Below are 17,661 nucleotides of genomic sequence, written 5' to 3'. Positions count from 1 at the left end.
GTGGTTGGAGTCTTAACAACAAACAAAGGACTCAAAGTTCTCCAGTTCTGCTACAGATCCTTTTGACGGGTGTGTGGTGGGGAATGTCCTGTGGAACAGCGAATACACGGCCCAACCAAGCGTTAGGCTTTGATTATTTCAGAAGCTTTTGTTCAGAGAGAAACTACACAGTCCATGCATACTGGATGGAAACAAAGGAGGGTTTTGCTACTTGCCCTTTCAAGGAAGGCAAGTCACGTTATGAGGAAAACCGCTTGAAAAGAACAAGTGAACAGCTTCAAGGCGACCTCCCAGTAAACAGGCATAAGAAAGATCGGGTTGCAAACCCCCTTTAGATTCTGTAAGCGCATAGTTCAATTGCATGTCTCCCTAAAGACGCCGTGTACTGATCGTCCTGTGTTTCAGCTTTGATGGTGCGCCTGCAATCTTTCCACTCACCGCAGAGATCCTTCGCCTTCAGCTGTCAGATATCTGCCAATGCCTCCGGTTTGAGGGGGTGGTCGGGCTTGGCAGCTCCTCCCCGGGTCCTCCACACAACCCTTTCCATAGCGCCCAGCCGCAGATACAAATAGGAGCATGTTAGGTTTCAGGTAGACCCACCCTGGAATTTATTTGAAAGACGGGATAGTATCGCTGTTTGAAATCAAATATTGATTCAAGTGGCTTGTCCGCGCTTAACTCGGTATAGGGATCCGGCTCTCAAGGGGTAACTAAGAAAGTCTAAAAAAATGCATTTCTGAATTCGCACGTTTAGGAATTCGACATTTATTGCACCAACCATGCTCCCCCCCCCCCCCGCCCAGCAACTGAAGTATTATTTATTAAACGTATATATACCGCCTTTCATTCTTGGATCTCAGGGCGGTTCACAACATAAAATAAAGTCGCTTAAGTGCCTAGGATCGCAGCTAGATCATACGCGTTTTTGTTTCTCCAAAGTCTCTGCGTTCAATACTGCTCCTTTCCCTGCGCAGTAGTAAGTCCCATTGAAATCAGCGGGGGTTCAATGCCGTCCAGTAGCGCCGTCGAGCGCCCTGGGACTTTTAAATTATTATTACTATTTCTTTTGCGTCTCAACGCGCCTGTGCGTCAACAGGAGGCGCAGCGGGGCCTATGAAAGCGCGCAAGTCCTACGAAGTCCGCGCTGTTCCATCCTCCCAACCACCGTCGGCAGCCGCGTGGCTTGCAAAGGGCGCAAGTTTGCGCTTGCTGGTGCCTTGCGGAGAGAGGGGGGTGTCTTTCAGTGACTTTCCCGCCGACTCCGCTTCTCGTTCAAGGTTCTGTGCCATTCATAAGGATTGGCGCGTTCCTGGACGGACAGAGAGAGCAAGAGGAGGAGGCGGCTGAGGGCGACGCGTAAGTGGCGTCGAGCCTTAGCAAAATGGCGGGGCGTCTTCTTTCAAGGGCCAGATTATGGAAAGGCTTCATCTGAGGGGAAAACAGGCCTGTTACCGTGTGCCTCTGCTTGCCTTTGAATCTTAAATATGTGAGGGGTGGGTGGGTGTGTTTTGAGGCAGGTGGACGGCAGGTTTTTTGCATTTATATAGCGCTTTACACCCCCCCCCCGGTACTTTTATCTCTGCAAACCTGACGGCTCTCCTGAAAGAGAGGCCAGCCAATATTAACATCCTCGGGTTTCAGGGGCGGGGTGGGGGGAGAGACTAAAAGCCTTTTGTAGTGTCTTCACACATGTGGTAAAACTTCGGTGTGGAGGAGACCTGACAGCTCACATTTTTACACATACTGTCCTTGCTGTATGTTGTAGGTTTAGGAATAGACTTAGGACATAGAAATTAATAAAATTCTAGGATTATTATTTGGGGTGGGAAGGGAGAAATACAAGATGCAAAGGAATTACTGGGTCGTCGTCTCCTTGTTCTTTAGCATCACTCATAGCCGAGTTCCATAAACACTGTTTTAACAATAAGTCCCTAAGTGACTGTGGAGGCCAATTCTGGACCCACACGTCCTTCCACAGTGGGGACATTGGTTTGCGGGCGGGAGTTGATCACGGTGTGGATTTGCCAAGGTGCCTTCCTCTTGGCACGTTTCTCCCTTGCTAAGACGAGTGTCTTCAAAGCCCATGACACCTTTGGTAAAGGGTGTTCTCCAGTTGGAGTGCTTGCAGGCCTGTGTTTCCCAGTTGTCAGTGTTTATACTACATTTTTAAAGATTTGCCTTGAGACAGTCTTTAAAGCTCTTTTGTTGACCACCAGCATTATGTTTTCCATTTTTAAGTTCGGAATAGAGTGGCCAAGTTAAGGCCATTAAGGGAAGAATAGGGAGCCATTAAGGGTCGTTAACAAGACAAGGGCCCTAGGTATGACCAGAGACTGGGGATTTGGAAGGTTGCCCTGGTAACTGCTCTGGGGAAGGGCAAGGGGATTCTGGGAAGAAGAAGGGGGAGGGGAAGGCTGGGATACATCTTTGAGGGAAGCCGCCTCTGGAAATGTGCGTGCTGAAGGTGCAAATAGGCCCTATCTAGGGTTGCCATATTTCAGAAAGTGAAAATCCAGACCACGAAAGTTGTTGAGCTGCTTTATTGGGGTGGTGGCGCAAAGTTGTTGAGCTCAATCAGGAAAGAGATATTTGGTTCATGGTAGATAATCCATTGAAAGTGTCAATGCAGTCTGCTGGCAGCTGCAAAGAATACAAATTCCATGCTAGGGATTATTGGGAAATTCCATGGTAGGGATTATTCACTGAAAATAGAACTGGCTGTATTGAAATACCCTATATATGTCCTTGACTGGAATATTGTGTACAGTTGCCATATACCGAAAGGATATTGTAAGGCTGGAAAATGGCAACCAAATTTATGGTGGGATTGGAACACCTTGCCTATGAGGAAAGGCTAAAGCAGCTGGCACTTTTTAGTTTAGAAGGTAGGTGTGCAAGGTGGGACATGATGTGAGGCTTGTAAAGTTATGTACGGTGTGGAGAAAGTTGGTAGAACATAAGAACCTTGCTGGATCAGGCCGAAGGTTCATTTAGTCCAGCATCGCATCTCACAGTGACTGATCAGATGCCTATGGGAAGCCTTCTAGGCAGGACTTGAGTGTAATGCTTCTACTTATATCGCCACAATGGTTAGTAGCCATTGGTAGCCTTATTCTTCATTCTTGAAAAATCTCCCACATAGATTTGTGTTCTGGTGTAAGACGTGCATTTTTAAGGCTCTGGAAATGTGCTGAAGTTGGGTAATGGGGATTGCTGAAAGTAGTGGGAGGAAGAGAAGGATGTAAAAACTCCATACTACAGTCTTTATAAGTTACTTCTAGCTTAAGGTTACCAGATTTTTTTCAATGAATCTGGGGACACTTTTCAACGTCAATGGATTTTGTATGGGGACTGATTTGTAAATCCGGGGACTGTTCCTGGGAAATGGGGATGTCTGGTAACCTTATTCTAGTTGTTTTCTATAGGTTCTGCTGTGGCCATGGGGAAACCTGCCCCCCCCACAGGTCAGGCCAGGTAGCACCAGAATCTCTTCATCCCCAGGTAGGCAGTTGGACTGTCTGTGACACCTAGATCTTCCTGGAGGCAATTGCATGGTATCTGATGAACATCCTGGGGAAGGAGGAGGAGACAAAACAGTGACGTAAAATTTACACTTCAGAGTCTATAGGGGTACTAAGCTGTGTATCTCATGTTTAATCAACATGGCACTCCGCTTTGGACTATCGTTACATAAACATTTTTCTCATGGATCATGTCTTGTTTTAGGTTCTGCTGATATGGAAGAGGATTCAGGATATAATAAAGGTACACATACTAATATTGTTTTACTTCTTTAACGCTGAATTCATGAGCTGACTTGTAATTCTTTCTGCCCACAGTTGTTAGCTGCCATGTTGAAGATGCTATAACATTTTGGGCACAGGTAAGGTTAAGATTGTGGGAAGTGATGAATGACTAACTGAATAAAGTGGGATCAGGGCAACTAACTAATTATTAAATTTGGCAAAAGCAAGTCTTTGCCCATATTTTTATGAGCACGCTTTAAAACTGTACCCCTTCTTATATTAGTAGTGTAAAAGTCCTTTCATATAAATGTTGACTTCAAGTTTAATTTGTGCCATTCAGGATATTAATAGACATAGCGACATATTGAAGACTAGCCGTTCTCTAGCTGAAATCTGTCCTCTAGCCAGCCCAGTCTTTGGCAATCCTGATCTTACCAGGGTAAGTTGTACATGTTGTTTCTTGGTTCCTATAAGTATAAGAACATCTAATAGACATCATTTGAATTTACAGTCCTGTGTATGCAAATTTGAAAAGTTCAGTTGTGTTTTTTGACTCGGGAAGTGGGGTTACAGTGGTAAAGATGAATTGTATCAGCTATTCAGTTGCTCATTTGGCATTTTTGGTTGAGTTTGAAGATTTTCGTTTTGATTGTTATCTTTATTACAGTGGTAACACTTTTGGAATGCAGAGTTGAATTTTCTACTGTGTGTAAGCTTGGTTGACAGTATATTTAAGTGACTTCCTTAAGAACTAGTGTTATACTGCATACTTCTGCATAAGTGTATGTGTTCAAACATTTAAGCATCTTCAAAAGGCAGCTCTATATCTGTATTCATGAGAAGGTTGCCTGCCACCTAAACACTACAGAATAAACCATTGAATTAAAAACTTCTGAAGAAAATTCATGAACAAATACATGCAGGCTTATGAAGTGACCTGTGGGTTGTTGTTTTTTTTAATTTGCAGATCTATGGAGGATGCTTTTCTGAAGATAAATGTTGGTACAGATGCAAAGTACTGAAGGTTATCAATATTGAAAAGGCAAGGAATTCCTACTCAGATTGATTTCCGAAATACAGTCTGCAATCTTTTAAGTTCAAATCTTAGTTGATAATAGCTTGGATACTGTCTTCCTGAAATCATTGAGTCCAAATCTTACTTGATAGTGCTATTTCATGTTGATGGTTTCAAGTCTTAATGATGAGCCCTGCTTGATCAGGCCTAGCTAATCCAACATCTTTCTGCCTAGTTTCTGTACTAAACTTTAAGGAACTGCTAACTTGGATTTTAAGTAACAGGGCAGAAACTTCTCAAATAACATAAGATTACAGTCATTTCTTTGGGCTTTTTAATTCTATTTTTAGTAGCTAGATGTGTGCAGAAATACTTCCTATAACTAAATTATTTTCTGTAAGTGCTAAACTTCTTTAGTAGTGGTTGCAGATTCCTAACTATTTCTTTAGTTAAAGTTGTGTGCATGTAGGAATGCAAAGACAACTGGGGAGTGAGTCCCCTTGAACTCAGTGCAGCTTACTTCCGGGTAGACATAATGTACTGTGAACACCATAAGCTATAACTCCAATAGGCAATTGGTTCTTATTGATTTGTTTTACTGGTTTTTGTTTTATTACAGTGCCAGGTATTATATATAGACTATGGAAACTCTGAGGTTCTCAATCGATCAGAAATAGTTGAGATTCCAGAAAACTTGCAGTTTCCTAGTGTGGCGAAAAAGTACAGGCTGTGGGGATTACAGATTTCAGCTAATCAAGATTTAAATCATTTTGACCAGGTGAGACAGACTTTTCACATGTGTATGAACAGTTCAGCAATCAGGAATGTAAAAAGGCAGTTGATTTCTGTTTTAACCTGTCGTGTTACAATCAGTGCTGTGGTTCAGTTTCCACCAAATGCTATGTTGTCCATCTTGCTGTCTCCTACTTAATTTATGTAACTATTTACATAGGTTTAACATAATTATTTCACACAGTCCATTTCAGTGTAGAGGAAATGTCAAAACAGTGTTTAGAAAAGAAGTAATTATGTATCGGTTGCAATCTTAAAAAACAACAACAAAACCCCAAAGAAGATTACAAACAAATACCAATCATAGTCCCTGGATTGGATTGATTTCTGTTCTGAATTTCAGGCAGAATTGCAAACAGCAGCTATTTCTGTTCCCAGTGGAATTCTCAAAACATACCTTGGTGGTCAAGCAACTTCCATTGGAGTAGAGGGAATCAAATACAGCTCGTACAGTGGACGCTCGGGTTGCGAACGTGATCCGTGCAGGATGCACATTCACAACCCGCAGTGTCCGCAACCTGCAGCGGTGTGTCTGTGCATGCGTGGGTTGTGATTCGGCGCGTCTGCGCATGCACAAAGTGCGATTTAGTGCTTCTGTGCATGCACAACTGCCAAAACCTGGAAGTAACCCGTTCCTGTACTTCGGGGTTTCGGCAGTCTGCAACCCAAACAAATGCAACCTGAAGCATCTGTAACCCAAGGTATGACTGTATTTGAAACCAGGAAGAAAAACACCTGCTTGATTTCTTCATAGTTGCCAAAGATCGCAGTTTGCCTGGGTTTTGTGTTCCTCTGGAAATCTTGCAATAAGCTGACACTTGCCTTTTCACTGTAGAATTTAGGTTTATAGATGTAATATTATATTATGTTCCCTTTTTTGATTATGAAGTTTGTCATTTCAAACTTAAGTGGCTCCATTCACGTGTCCTGTTAAGCCATGCTTTATGGTGGTGTGTCCAAGCTGCAGTGCACCTTGGGTGTGTGTGCTACATTTTAGTCATCCTATATGACCAAGAGGAGGATTTTGGAGCATTGCCTCTGCTTTTACATAACCACAGTTTTCTGTATCGTCCAAACTGAGAGCTGTTGTTAATACTTACCATGATGAATTCCAACAAGCCAACTTCGTACCCCTTGGGTTGAAGTTGATGTGGCGTTCGTACGGAGCCCCCGGTCGTCTCATGGACTATTGACCCGTACACCACTAATCCACTGTCACCAACCAGGTCCTCCCCGGTAAATCACTTAGTCTCAGTCAGGTTCTTAAGTTAACAAAGAAAAGTGTAGTTTATTGCAGACACAAATAAACTTTAACTGCATTCAAAACGTTACTTTTTACCCTCTTATTTTATTCTGTCTCTAACTCTTCTACCTTCCCTCACACAAGAACCAATTGCACTAACTGTCTCTCTAATTCCAACTGTCTGCCAACTGCTTTCCCAACTGCCTTTTCCTAACTAACTAACTAACTAACTAACTAAGTAACCTCAGGCTAAGCCCTTTTATAAACAGGTAGGCTCTGCCTCTGGCTTTTCTATTGGTCTACCTATTAACTCTTTCTCTCCCCCTGTACAGACATTTTCAAACGAACGGGCAAACGCCACAGTTGGCTTGTTGGAATTGAACTTTATTTAGTGTTGCCAAAGTTTGTTGTGCCAAACCATACAACAAATTGCAATTAAGGGAAAGTAATAGCAGAAGTCTTTGAGTTCTTCCTCACAGCCATGCAGGATGGGGGAGTGTGTGACGCCAAGGCTCACTGAAGCTCATTTATGTCACATACATCATTTTCTTGCTATCTGGATTATTATTGCATTTGGGTTATTACTGCATTTTTCATTAAGTGTGGTCAGCCAGTTTTGGTAAGTGGACAACACAAGTGTCAAATTAATGCTTGAGCTGATTATAAGAGTGGCTTTGTGTATTCTTTATTCAAGTTATAAAAATGCTTGCCACACCTTTGCATACCTGACTTGGTTTCTGCTAACCCTGAGTTAGGGACCGAAAGCAATGCAGATTGGTAAACCACAGTCCTGGATCTTGAAAGGATTTATCAGCCCCTTTATAGCTTCTGAGATTTTAACTGAGCACAGCCCATACATTTCCCAGGTTTCTCTGAAGCCATAAACTTGATTTCCAAAGATCAAAAATTAGATCTATCTGCGCCTGTCAGATAAATTTGCACAATTGCAAATGCTGCATGTACACCACAGCCTTGATTGTAAAACTTACACAACAAACTATTTCATTAACTTTTCTGAACTCTCCCCCCCCCCCCTTTCTTTTTTGCAGGCCAGGAGATTTCTGCATAGCTTGATTTTTGAAAAAGAAATAAAGACGAGAATCAAAGCCACATATCAGGATGGTACCATTGTGGCTGAAGCAGAGTGTGGGCTACTGGATATTGGGGAAGAAATGGCCAAAAAAGGATTTGCTGAAAGATGCAAGTCTCCTGTAAATAGTAATTCCTGTGATACAAAAGTGGATTCCTCTCTCTGCCAATCCAGGAATGCAAATTCTCCAGCTCCAGTGTGGTCCAGCAGAGCCAGCTCTCCATTAAGCAACAGAGTAGGCATGGGCTTTGGTGACAATCCACCACTGAATGGAAGGAATGAGAAAAACGGTGCAAACCATGTGCCTTTTATTAAGTAAGTCACAGTGGGAAAACATTTTCTGATGTAAGAAGTGGTTTGAGATGTAGTTTGAGATGAAGTCCAATACAACATGCTTTTGAAGGATGCTGGGGGCTCCTGGCCTTGAAACCATGGCCTTTTAACTGGAAGATCTTGCTTTAAAATCCCTGATTGTGTTGGGCTGGTGCCTGTTATGTAGTGGTGAGAGGCATTCCACACATGTCCAGAGGCACTTTTTAATTCAAGTGATCCAGTACTTAAACCTCTGAGGCTGCAGATTGGTTCTGAATTTTTGTTACATTCTGGTTCCCTGGTCGGTGTGCAGGAGGAATCCAGATAACCATTGGTCAGCTGCTCCCAAAGTCTCGGACTGACAGGGACATGTGACCAAATTTTGTGCTAACTAGCCAGCTCCTGAGTCACTCCTCCCAAGTCATTTTGATGCCCCCTGCAGAAATACAGTACTTGTTCAGCTCTCTGCTTCACCACTCTTAGCTGTGTTGTTCTTGGCTCTCTTTTATGCTAGTCTTTATTTTTCTCACCACCTGTGCATTTGTCATTTCCTTTGCTCTTGCTTTTCCTCTTTCCCGCCAAACATTTTTCTTTCTTTTTTTTGGTTGTTGTTTTTTTGTTTTGTTCTCTCCCCCTCACTCTCCCCACCTCCTTTTCTCTGGCCATAGCATTGTTGGGAAATAAATGTCTGACCCTGCAGGAAGATAGGTGAATTAAACGTGATGCGGTCTAAAGCAGACACGGCTAAATAAAGACACGGGCACCGCAAGCAAGAGTGGTGGGAGACATTGCTGGACCCTCCATGCTGCTGCTGCCATCAGGGGCTGGTTGGAGTTGAGAAATAAATAGATTTAATTCTGGCTGCAGAGGCAATTTGTGATTCCAACTGGGTTTGGGGTTGTCATTTCCTGCTTCTGATTTAGTACGCCAATCTAGTGTGGCACCGTCTTTGAATGAATAATTCATGGCAGTGCCCTCATCTGGCCAACAGAGGACCTCCATTCCTAGGCTAGAGACATCATGAAATGACAACTAATTTGCACCTTTTCTGCCACTGCCACCTCTTCAGCAGTGCCTGTTTTGCCCTTGGGAAATCTGGTAGTTATCTGTGGCTGCAGAAGGTTTCCATTTCCCTGGTATATCGAAAGTGCCCTTTAGGGGGAACATGTGCAATAAAGGTGGTCTTTACCAATTAAGCATCTAAGCCAGCTTTCGCCACTCGTGCTCTCCAGATATTTTGAACCTACAGCTCCCAAAATCACCAGTCAGCATGGCTATGTTGGCTGGAGGTGATGAGTCGAAATCTTTTGGAGGGCACTAGTTTGGACTTGGAATCTTGAGTGCTCTCTTGAAGTCATGTATCAACTTTGTATTTATTTTTCAATAGGGAGAAAATGGTGACTTGCGACTTTAGAAGGGTCTCAAACATTAGCTTGGAAAAAATAAAGCAAGACCAGAAAATGATAGAGGAGAATGAAAAGTTGAAAGCGGAGAAAGAGGCTCTCAGAGTGAAAAATGAGGATCTTCTCCATCAGTGTGAAGAACTGGAGTCAACTGTTAAGAAGCTTACTTGTGATCTGGAGGTACAGCCAATAGATTGATTCTGCATCCCAGAGATACTTAACTGTAGAGTTGGCATGCGTGTGAGGCAGGGTGAAGCACCCACTTTAGGCGACGGAAGCACAAGAGGCAGAGCTCTGCCCACCATACCACTTCTGTCACCACCAGAATGCCCTGTTCTCACCAGTGAGATGGAGATGTTCCCTGCCCCCAGGGCAGAGAAACCGAGCAGCAACGCCATGCGGAACAGCTTGGCTCCTGCCGAGTTCAGCAAGAGCTGGGGTGTTTCTGTGTGCAGCGTTGCCACTAAGGTGGTAAAACGGGCTGGGCTGTCCCTGCTTAACTGGTAGCCATACAATAGTGATCTGGGTTCTCCTGTTGATGATATAACTGATACACAGAAGATTTAATTCTTCTGTGCTACTTGAAGAGGAAGTACTTAGTTAAAGAATGGCTCTCCTCCCCACTGCCCGCCCTTTTATGGTTCCCATTTCCCATGCCTCCTATCACGGTCACCACCTTGTTTTCCTTCAGCAGACAGGAATGCTGGCCAAACCCGATGGATGGTAAATGTGGGTGCCTGATTACAATCCCTTACATGCCTAGTTGCAACTAAGCCCCGCTGATTTCAGTGAACTTCCTCCTTGAAAATTTTGTATAATATTATAGCCTAAGGCAGCAGAATTCAAGTGACTTTCTAGGTTAATTGGAAATTCCTCTGCAGGACCAAAGCTGGTCTTTGGTTGGTTCAGGGTATGATGGCAGTTGTGCCACTCTTCTGCTTTCCAATTTGCTTCCTGTTATGCCAGACAAGTGACTGAAACCAAAAGCTGTGTGTGTGTGCCACAAACATAAAAACACACTGCACAGTGCAAAAGTTCTTCAATTAAAGCCTGGTCATCTGGCAATGTAATACTGAGCACCTTGGAGGAAGGCTATTTGCAGCATAAATTAGTATAATTCTGCGTTTAATAGTCACTGAAAGCCAAATCTACTGCCCTTATATTCTCTTAGCTCCATGTTTGCTTGTAGATATTTTGATGATTTTTTTTTTAAGTTAAAAATATGCTTTGGTGCTTGGCAGAAATGGTGTAATACTGATGCTCGAATCCTTTTCTTCTCCAATGCCGCAGGAGGAGAAAAGATACAAGGAAACTTTTGAGGTGTTGGAAAACGCTCTATCAACATATATAGGAACTACAGTGGGAAACTTGGCTGACAAGTTCGAGAAATTGAAAGAAGCTAGGTATAGTGTACATTTCTCCTCCTCAGCTAAAACATATTTCCCAGCGATGGGTTTCTGTTGTGAATCACAATTTTTAAAAGGTTCTTCTCAAAAAACAAACCTTGTTCTAGCATTGTTTGGAGAAGAGCCTCAATCATTTTGTCGTTTAAAAAATGTTTTTTTTTTTAATTTGTCATTTTAATGCAGTAGAACAGTGTTTGATTGCCAGTAATAGTCAGAGAGTTCAGATTTTAGCTGAGTTTCAGTGACATATTCCCTGCCTTTTGAAGTTGAGTTACTGGCTGGAGGCTTTCTTCCCTGAAAAGTGCATACAACTCAAGGAGGAAGTGACGAAGAGCATCACTCTTCCAATATCCTCCTTGGACAGCTGATGGTTGTCCAAGACTCTTTGTACTTCTGAAATGTTTATCTTCACTGGCATGAAGTTTAGGTGTTAAGTGCACATTGCATCCACAGGTAGCAGTAAAAGCTGAGCAGAGGAGAAGGAATGATGCAAGAGAAAAGGCAGGCTACAGCTTTACAGGGTGCAGCATATAAGCAGTAAGGCAGGGGTGGGTGAGTTACAGGCAAGGATCCTATTTCTTATACCCCATGTGCTGTCAGAAATGTATGGCTCAGCCTTCCTGGTAGGAGCTGGGAAGCTACTTCCTAACAGCTTGAGCTGTTCCAGTGACTGCTGCCCAAACAGCCAAGGGCATAGCAATGACACCAAGCCATGAAGTGGACAGGCTGGTGTGCACTGACCTCTCTTTAAGTGAGGGAGCGGAATGCCCACCCCCTCTCACCTCTTCGCCCAGGGATCTTGCCTGATGTCCCAGCACCAGATGTAGAATACAGCTTCACTTGCATCATAGAAATAAAGCTCCTTGAAGTTCCTTGTTTTGGATAAGTGAAGATAGACAGGAGAAGAAGGGCCTTGCATGAGAGGCAGGGTAGAGAGGATCTCCCAGGGTGGGAGGCTGGTGGAAGAGGGGGAAGCTCCCAGTTGAGAGCTGGGAGGGTTTACTTTTGTGTGTGTGGAATAAGGGGTATGATACAATTGTGATAGAGGGGTTTGTATTTCCCCCTTTTGCTGCTCTTTTCCTTCTCCTTGTCCTTCTTGTATTTTTTTATTTTCTCTCTTTAGATTAGCTCAGCTTTTATTGTATTTTATGTGGAAAACTTTCAGTAAAAATTGATTTTTTGAAAAAGGAAAGAAATAAAGCCCCCAGAAGGAAAAGGAAAGAGAAAGTAGTTTGATAATTATGATAGGAAAGGCAAAAAAAAAACAAAACCACAGGTCTGCTGAAGCCCATTGTCATCTCAGGCAAAATTGCTTCCTAGCCCCATCAACTGGTGGCTAATGCTAAATCGATAGCAATGTGCAGCATGGGATAATGCGGTAAAGAAACACAGTGAGTGAGTGGTCAGGCTGGGAATGCAGTGATCTGGTCCCTAGAGAGAGGCCCTACTTTTAATAGGCAGTGAGCCAATGAGAGGGAGAAGTTGCCTCTGGTCTCTTTGTATCGGGCATTGCTGCTCCCTCAAACCACCATCGGATTGACTGAAGTCATTCAAAGCTGGCTCTCTCTGTGCTGCCTTCATCTTGATGTGGGGCAGAAAGTTTATCCCGATGTAAATGGGGATCCAGGATGTAATGAAGCTACGGAGTACCATGGGCTAAAGACAGAAAAGAAGGGGACCCTTTCCTATTGGTAAAAGTTATACCTGCAACTTATCCACTATGTCAGTGGTTTGCCCATAAAATAATAGTTCCAAGCAGATAGTTGTTTGGTCGCATACCAGATGGCAGCATTCTGATAGGTAACAGGCTGCCATATATCAAAATTTTGTGTTTTCTTTACAAGGGTGTAAAATCAGACAGTCCATTTTAACCAGAAAGAAGGCATAAGTTATTACCATTTTAATTAAGCTGCATTTTCCATGATTTTCTGTGTTTTTCCTGAAAGAGAGGTGTGTGTGTGTGTGCGCCCGTGTGTGTATGTATATATATAAAATAGTCTATTACATATAAAAATGAGAGTACAACTGTTGATAAGGCAGCTTAAATGCTCTATTCATTTTCAAATCTCTTTCACCCAGACAAGTCAGTCTGAATGCTCGTTTTGGAGAAGACCTTTCAGAAGCTATTAAAGTGGTTACCGAAGGATGCCTTGCTGCTCCCCTGTCCTTGGAAAAACTGGAGAAAATTTGGATCGACTATAACGCTTTTCAAGAGGAAATATGTGCATGCAAATGTGTGGTATGTAGAATAGCTTGTGCCCTTTTTTGCTGAGGCATAAACTATAATGATCATTTTTTTTTATAGTTTTTTTTAAAAAAAGACATTTCTGGAATTAACTTGACATGTGACATGTTCAGTGATGGGGATATAATTATGCTAGATCTGAGTTTGCTGAGAGAAGGGGATGCATGGTCTATTATTATAAGAATAATATAATAATTTCCCCATCCCACACAACCCATTGGGCACAGGGTAGCCATGCAGGGCTTCTGAGTGCTGGAAATGCAGGAGAAAACTACTGAAAGTCAACTAACAGCTCAGGGCTCCCCCCCCCTTTTCTCTGCAGGTCATTCCTTGCTTGCAGTACACCTCACACTGTCTCTCCCAAACCCCAAGCCTATAATGAGGTTTTTGCCTGAGAGGGTCATAGAACGTGGCTTGGAAAGAGCCAGATAGCTGAGTTAGAAGTGTTTTGATGAAACTTTTAAGTAACATAACAACTCTCAAATTAGCCAGGCAGCATGCAGCCAAGGAAAAAATGCCACTTAAAGCTTGGAGACTCTAAGAACTTAGATAAAGCAATGAGACATCCCAAAAGAATGGTAGCTGTTTGTCAACTAGCATACCTTGCACTCCCATCTCTTCCTGCTGCAATGTGACCTGTGCTAGCCTGTATTGCGGGCAGGTAAAAAACCGCAGCACTTGTAGTTCCAGTGATATTGGATTGATGCCAGTACCCTCTTAGTGTGTCTGTGAATGCATTTGCAGATCGGGACTTGCTGGAGAGTTTTTCCTCTTGCAGCTGAAGCCCTTCTTTACAATTGGTAGACACACAAGCACCAGTAAATGTTGGTGGTGATTCAGTAGTCTTTTCCTTATACACCCTTTGTAAACAAACCTTTGGACCAGCCAGAGGCCAGTCTCACAAGCAGTAGTTTGCGTGAATTGTTTTCTCACTTAACTGGATGAGTTGCAGGTACACTTTCCCATGAATATAATATATTCACCTCACTACCTGAAGCAAAGGACAAGAACATTAGATTGTAAAAATAATTTCTTTTCTCCCAGCTGTCACAGAGTTTGTTTCTTATGAGTGTGTATCTGTAGCAATCCAGGTGGTAGTAGTTCTGTAGCCCAGATGCTCTTGCCATACAAGTAGGGTCAGTAGGCTGCAAAATGTTCGAGAGCATCAACCAGGACAGTAATCTGAAGCTGCTGTCTTTGCTCTTCATCTGTAGTTAGCAAAGGAAGAGCTCTACTTAAGTCCTTGAGAAACTGTCGGCTTGCTTAAGTATACACTGAAGCCTGACTGCATCTGAGTCTAGTGATTTTTCTAGCTGCCTTCAGAAGCTCTATAATTGCAGACAGCAACCAGAAAGATGCCTCAGCGCTCCCTTTGCATTTTGGGCTTGATTTAGTTAGGTGGAGGTAAATTAGAGCATTCTCAGATGGATCCCTCTCTAGAAAACTGAGCTACACAGAAAACACAGTTTCTAAAGTAAAGACTACCTCTTAACCAATGAAAAGAACACTTGGCCTTACCTGTGAAGGGGATACCATGCGCATGTAAGATGCCACAATGATAGTAGATTACAGGCACATGGAATTGGATCGTTTACTACTCCCTAACCTAGCTCTCATAGTTCTTCCTTTTTTAAAAAAATCCTCTCCCAGGATGCAAGTGGCTGCCTCCTGATGCTAGATGGCATGCAGTTAATTGTGCTTTCTTCTCTAGGTGGCTACTACTGGGATAGTTTGTTCCCTCATGGCTTTGGCATACATACACCAGAATCAGTTTTGAAAACATTATTATAACTGCTTTCATGGGATGAGGAAGGATAGGGATGTAATTTGTTTCTAGCAAATTCACATTGGGGACAGCCAGCTTTGGTTGTTGATTGCCCAGATGTAGTTTCCTCTGAGTTAAGTCTGGGAAAGATTGTGCACCTGAACAAAATGCAGCAAGTGTGCTTCCAGAAAGAGACCACTGCTCTTAGATGTTTAGTGTGCACTTTACGGTTCAAATGCAAGATTGTGTGAAAGTTAAGTTAATTTTTGCATGATTTGGCTCACCACATACTCAGTAGTCTATTGCCTTGTGAGTGAATTAAGAGAGTTTCGGGGGGTTTGTTCCTGACCTTGCTTTTCCCTTCAACACAGGACGAAGTGCAGAGCTTGATTCAACGTAGAAATGAAGTGCAGCAGAACCTGTATTCTACAGTGCAAGAATATATTATGGAAGTGGATGATTTACCCCTCTCAGAGCGCTTGGAAACACTGCAGGTTGGGAACAGAGCTGCATGCATATCCTATCTGTGCACTATTTTGTTTTTTTAAAGTCGGCCACCTTGTGTCAAAACAGTGTTATGCTGGTAATGTCCTGTACATGGTAACATGAAAGGACATCCTATCGAACATTTCCTTGCTTCTGAAGGTATATTGATATCACATTCTGCTGTGTCTGGTGTCTTACTGGAGAATGGTGGAAGCAGAGAGTGTTACTTATTCCTGTTCCCCAACGCTTAGTCCACAAAGGCTAGAAAATATACATAAAGTAGAACTTCATGTGAAATGTTACATGCTGTTAACCAGTCTAGGCGCTCTTTGAAATAGATGTGTAGGATGAGACATGAACCAATTGTATGCTTTGTGCCTATCTATAAAATAGGTAAAGGGACCCCTGACTATTAGGTCCAGTCATGGACGACTCTGGGGTTGCGGTGCTCATCTTGCTTTATTGGCCGAGGGAGCCGGCGTACAGCTTCCGGGTCATGTGGCCAGCATGACTAAGCCACTTCTGGCGAACCAGAGCAGCGCACGGAAACGGCGTTTACCTTCCCGCTGGAGTGGTACCTATTTACCTACTTGCACTTCGTGCTTTCAAACTGCTAGGTTGGCAGGAACAGGGACTGAGCAGCGGGAGCTCACCCTTTTGCAGGGATTTGAACCACCAACCTTCTGATCGGCAAGCTCTAGGCTCTGTGGCTTAACCCACAGCACCACCCGCGTCCCATTTATAAAATAGGTAGTGTCTTTTACTCAGCATATCGTAGTCTCTTAAAACATTTCTGCATCCATTTGAGTTACACAAAGGTCACTGCATCTGGCATAGCCGATGAGGAAATTTTTTCTCTAGTGCGGTACAGTACAGCAAATGTTATGTTAATCTATGCCCACGAGGTGGCAGCCTACAAACACTTTGCTGAGCTGCAGCAAACATACATTTTACTGTGTGTCTGACAAGCCTTTATAAAATTCAGTGATAGAATTTTATTCTATGATAAATCAATGATTTATAAGTCTGGTGTTCATGACAGTTTGAACCCCAAGACATAGCAGGCAGTTTGCAGCACTCTCAGCAACAATGCCCCCCTGCCAAAAAACCCTGCTGCATCAACTCTTGGAAATGGGCATTTGAAATCACTCTTATGTTGCAGGATGTATAAAAACATACTTCAGGACAGCAATTTTCACTATTTTTTCCTTCCTATGATGTGCCCAAATTTCTCTCCCTACTGCTTTGTAAAATACGTATTTACCACAGTTCCAAAATTACTCAGTTATTTTAAAAAATTTTTTATAGCAGGGGTCCTTTGCTGTTGTCAGGGTTGTGTGTTCAAAGGTAGCATGGTGTCTTTGGGCATCAGATTGGGGACCAGAGATTTGGGCTGTTAGAAATGTTCCATCTCCACCCTTCCTCTCTCGTGGCCGTTTTGCTTAGATACTTTGACGTGTTTTCATATCTTGGGGACTTGTTCCAGCCTCTTGATTTAAGGACCGTGTTGCATTACAAGTGAACCCAGTTTTCTTCAGGTCGCTTGGTACACTTGGAAGTCCAGGGACAGTTGGGGGGGAGAGCACAGACTAAGCTGGTTCCCTCCTCCCCAAGAACCATTAGAGAAATGCTCATATAACAAAGTCCCCAAGGCCCAAGGTGTCTTTGTTTCATTTTATAGTATATAGCTTTCTTTATTCAATATTGTCTTCTCCTACTTTCAGTCTCTGCTCCCCAGTCCTGTTGTTCTTTACTTTTATATTCCACAGAAATTGCAGGATTCCTTGGAAGTCATATATGGTCAGGTTTATGAAGTAGAGAGTTCTGAAGGAGCTTTTGAGAAGTTTGCCGAGTGGAAAAACATTAAGTTGGAGGAATTCAGTAGTGTCAGAAATGCCACAGATGCATCTCTGCAAAATTTGGTGACCTGTTTCAGCAGGATAATCCAGGTAAAGACAATGTTACTTTGACTTAAGACAAGGCTTGATTTCACATGTGTGAAAAAAGAGAGAATTGCTTTTTGGCTCCTTCCTTATCAACCCTATACAGTCCCTGACAGATTACCTTGAGGGAACATGAGCCTTGGGCAGAAAAACAGCTGCCCACCCTTGTAGTGGGTATAATGTTAGACTAGGATCTAGGAGACCAGGATTCTAAT

General features: G+C 43.0%; 1 protein-coding gene across 9 annotated transcripts in view; it reads left to right on the top strand.

Moving 5' to 3' along the window:
* The first annotated feature begins 550 nt into the window (after positions 1–550).
* The window catches only part of STK31 (serine/threonine kinase 31), a 32,991-nt gene continuing 15,880 nt past the window's right edge, over positions 551–17,661 (top strand). Inside the window, exons 1-12 of one of the 9 annotated variants that reach the window (XM_083404687.1) lie at positions 551–706; positions 3,727–3,765; positions 3,840–3,883; positions 4,087–4,185; positions 4,714–4,788; positions 5,381–5,539; positions 7,846–8,201; positions 9,586–9,781; positions 10,892–11,004; positions 13,087–13,246; positions 15,389–15,511; positions 17,273–17,452. In XM_083404687.1, coding sequence (XP_083260813.1) covers positions 3,738–3,765; positions 3,840–3,883; positions 4,087–4,185; positions 4,714–4,788; positions 5,381–5,539; positions 7,846–8,201; positions 9,586–9,781; positions 10,892–11,004; positions 13,087–13,246; positions 15,389–15,511; positions 17,273–17,452 — 1,533 coding nt within the window. In that variant the 5' untranslated portion in view covers positions 551–706; positions 3,727–3,737. Of the gene's footprint in view, positions 707–863; positions 977–1,039; positions 1,487–2,340; positions 2,886–3,726; positions 3,766–3,839; positions 3,884–4,086; positions 4,186–4,713; positions 4,789–5,380; positions 5,540–7,050; positions 7,416–7,845; positions 8,202–9,585; positions 9,782–10,891; positions 11,005–13,086; positions 13,247–15,388; positions 15,512–17,272; positions 17,453–17,661 lie in introns of those variants that run through there. The other 8 variants (XM_083404691.1, XM_083404686.1, XM_083404688.1 and 5 more) reach the window with 8 other exon arrangements.

This window comes from Podarcis tiliguerta (assembly GCF_965153285.1).
Source record: "Podarcis tiliguerta genome assembly, chromosome: 12".
Taxonomy (NCBI): Eukaryota; Metazoa; Chordata; class Lepidosauria; order Squamata; family Lacertidae; genus Podarcis; species Podarcis tiliguerta.
This window is presented reverse-complemented; position numbering and strand designations above follow the sequence as displayed.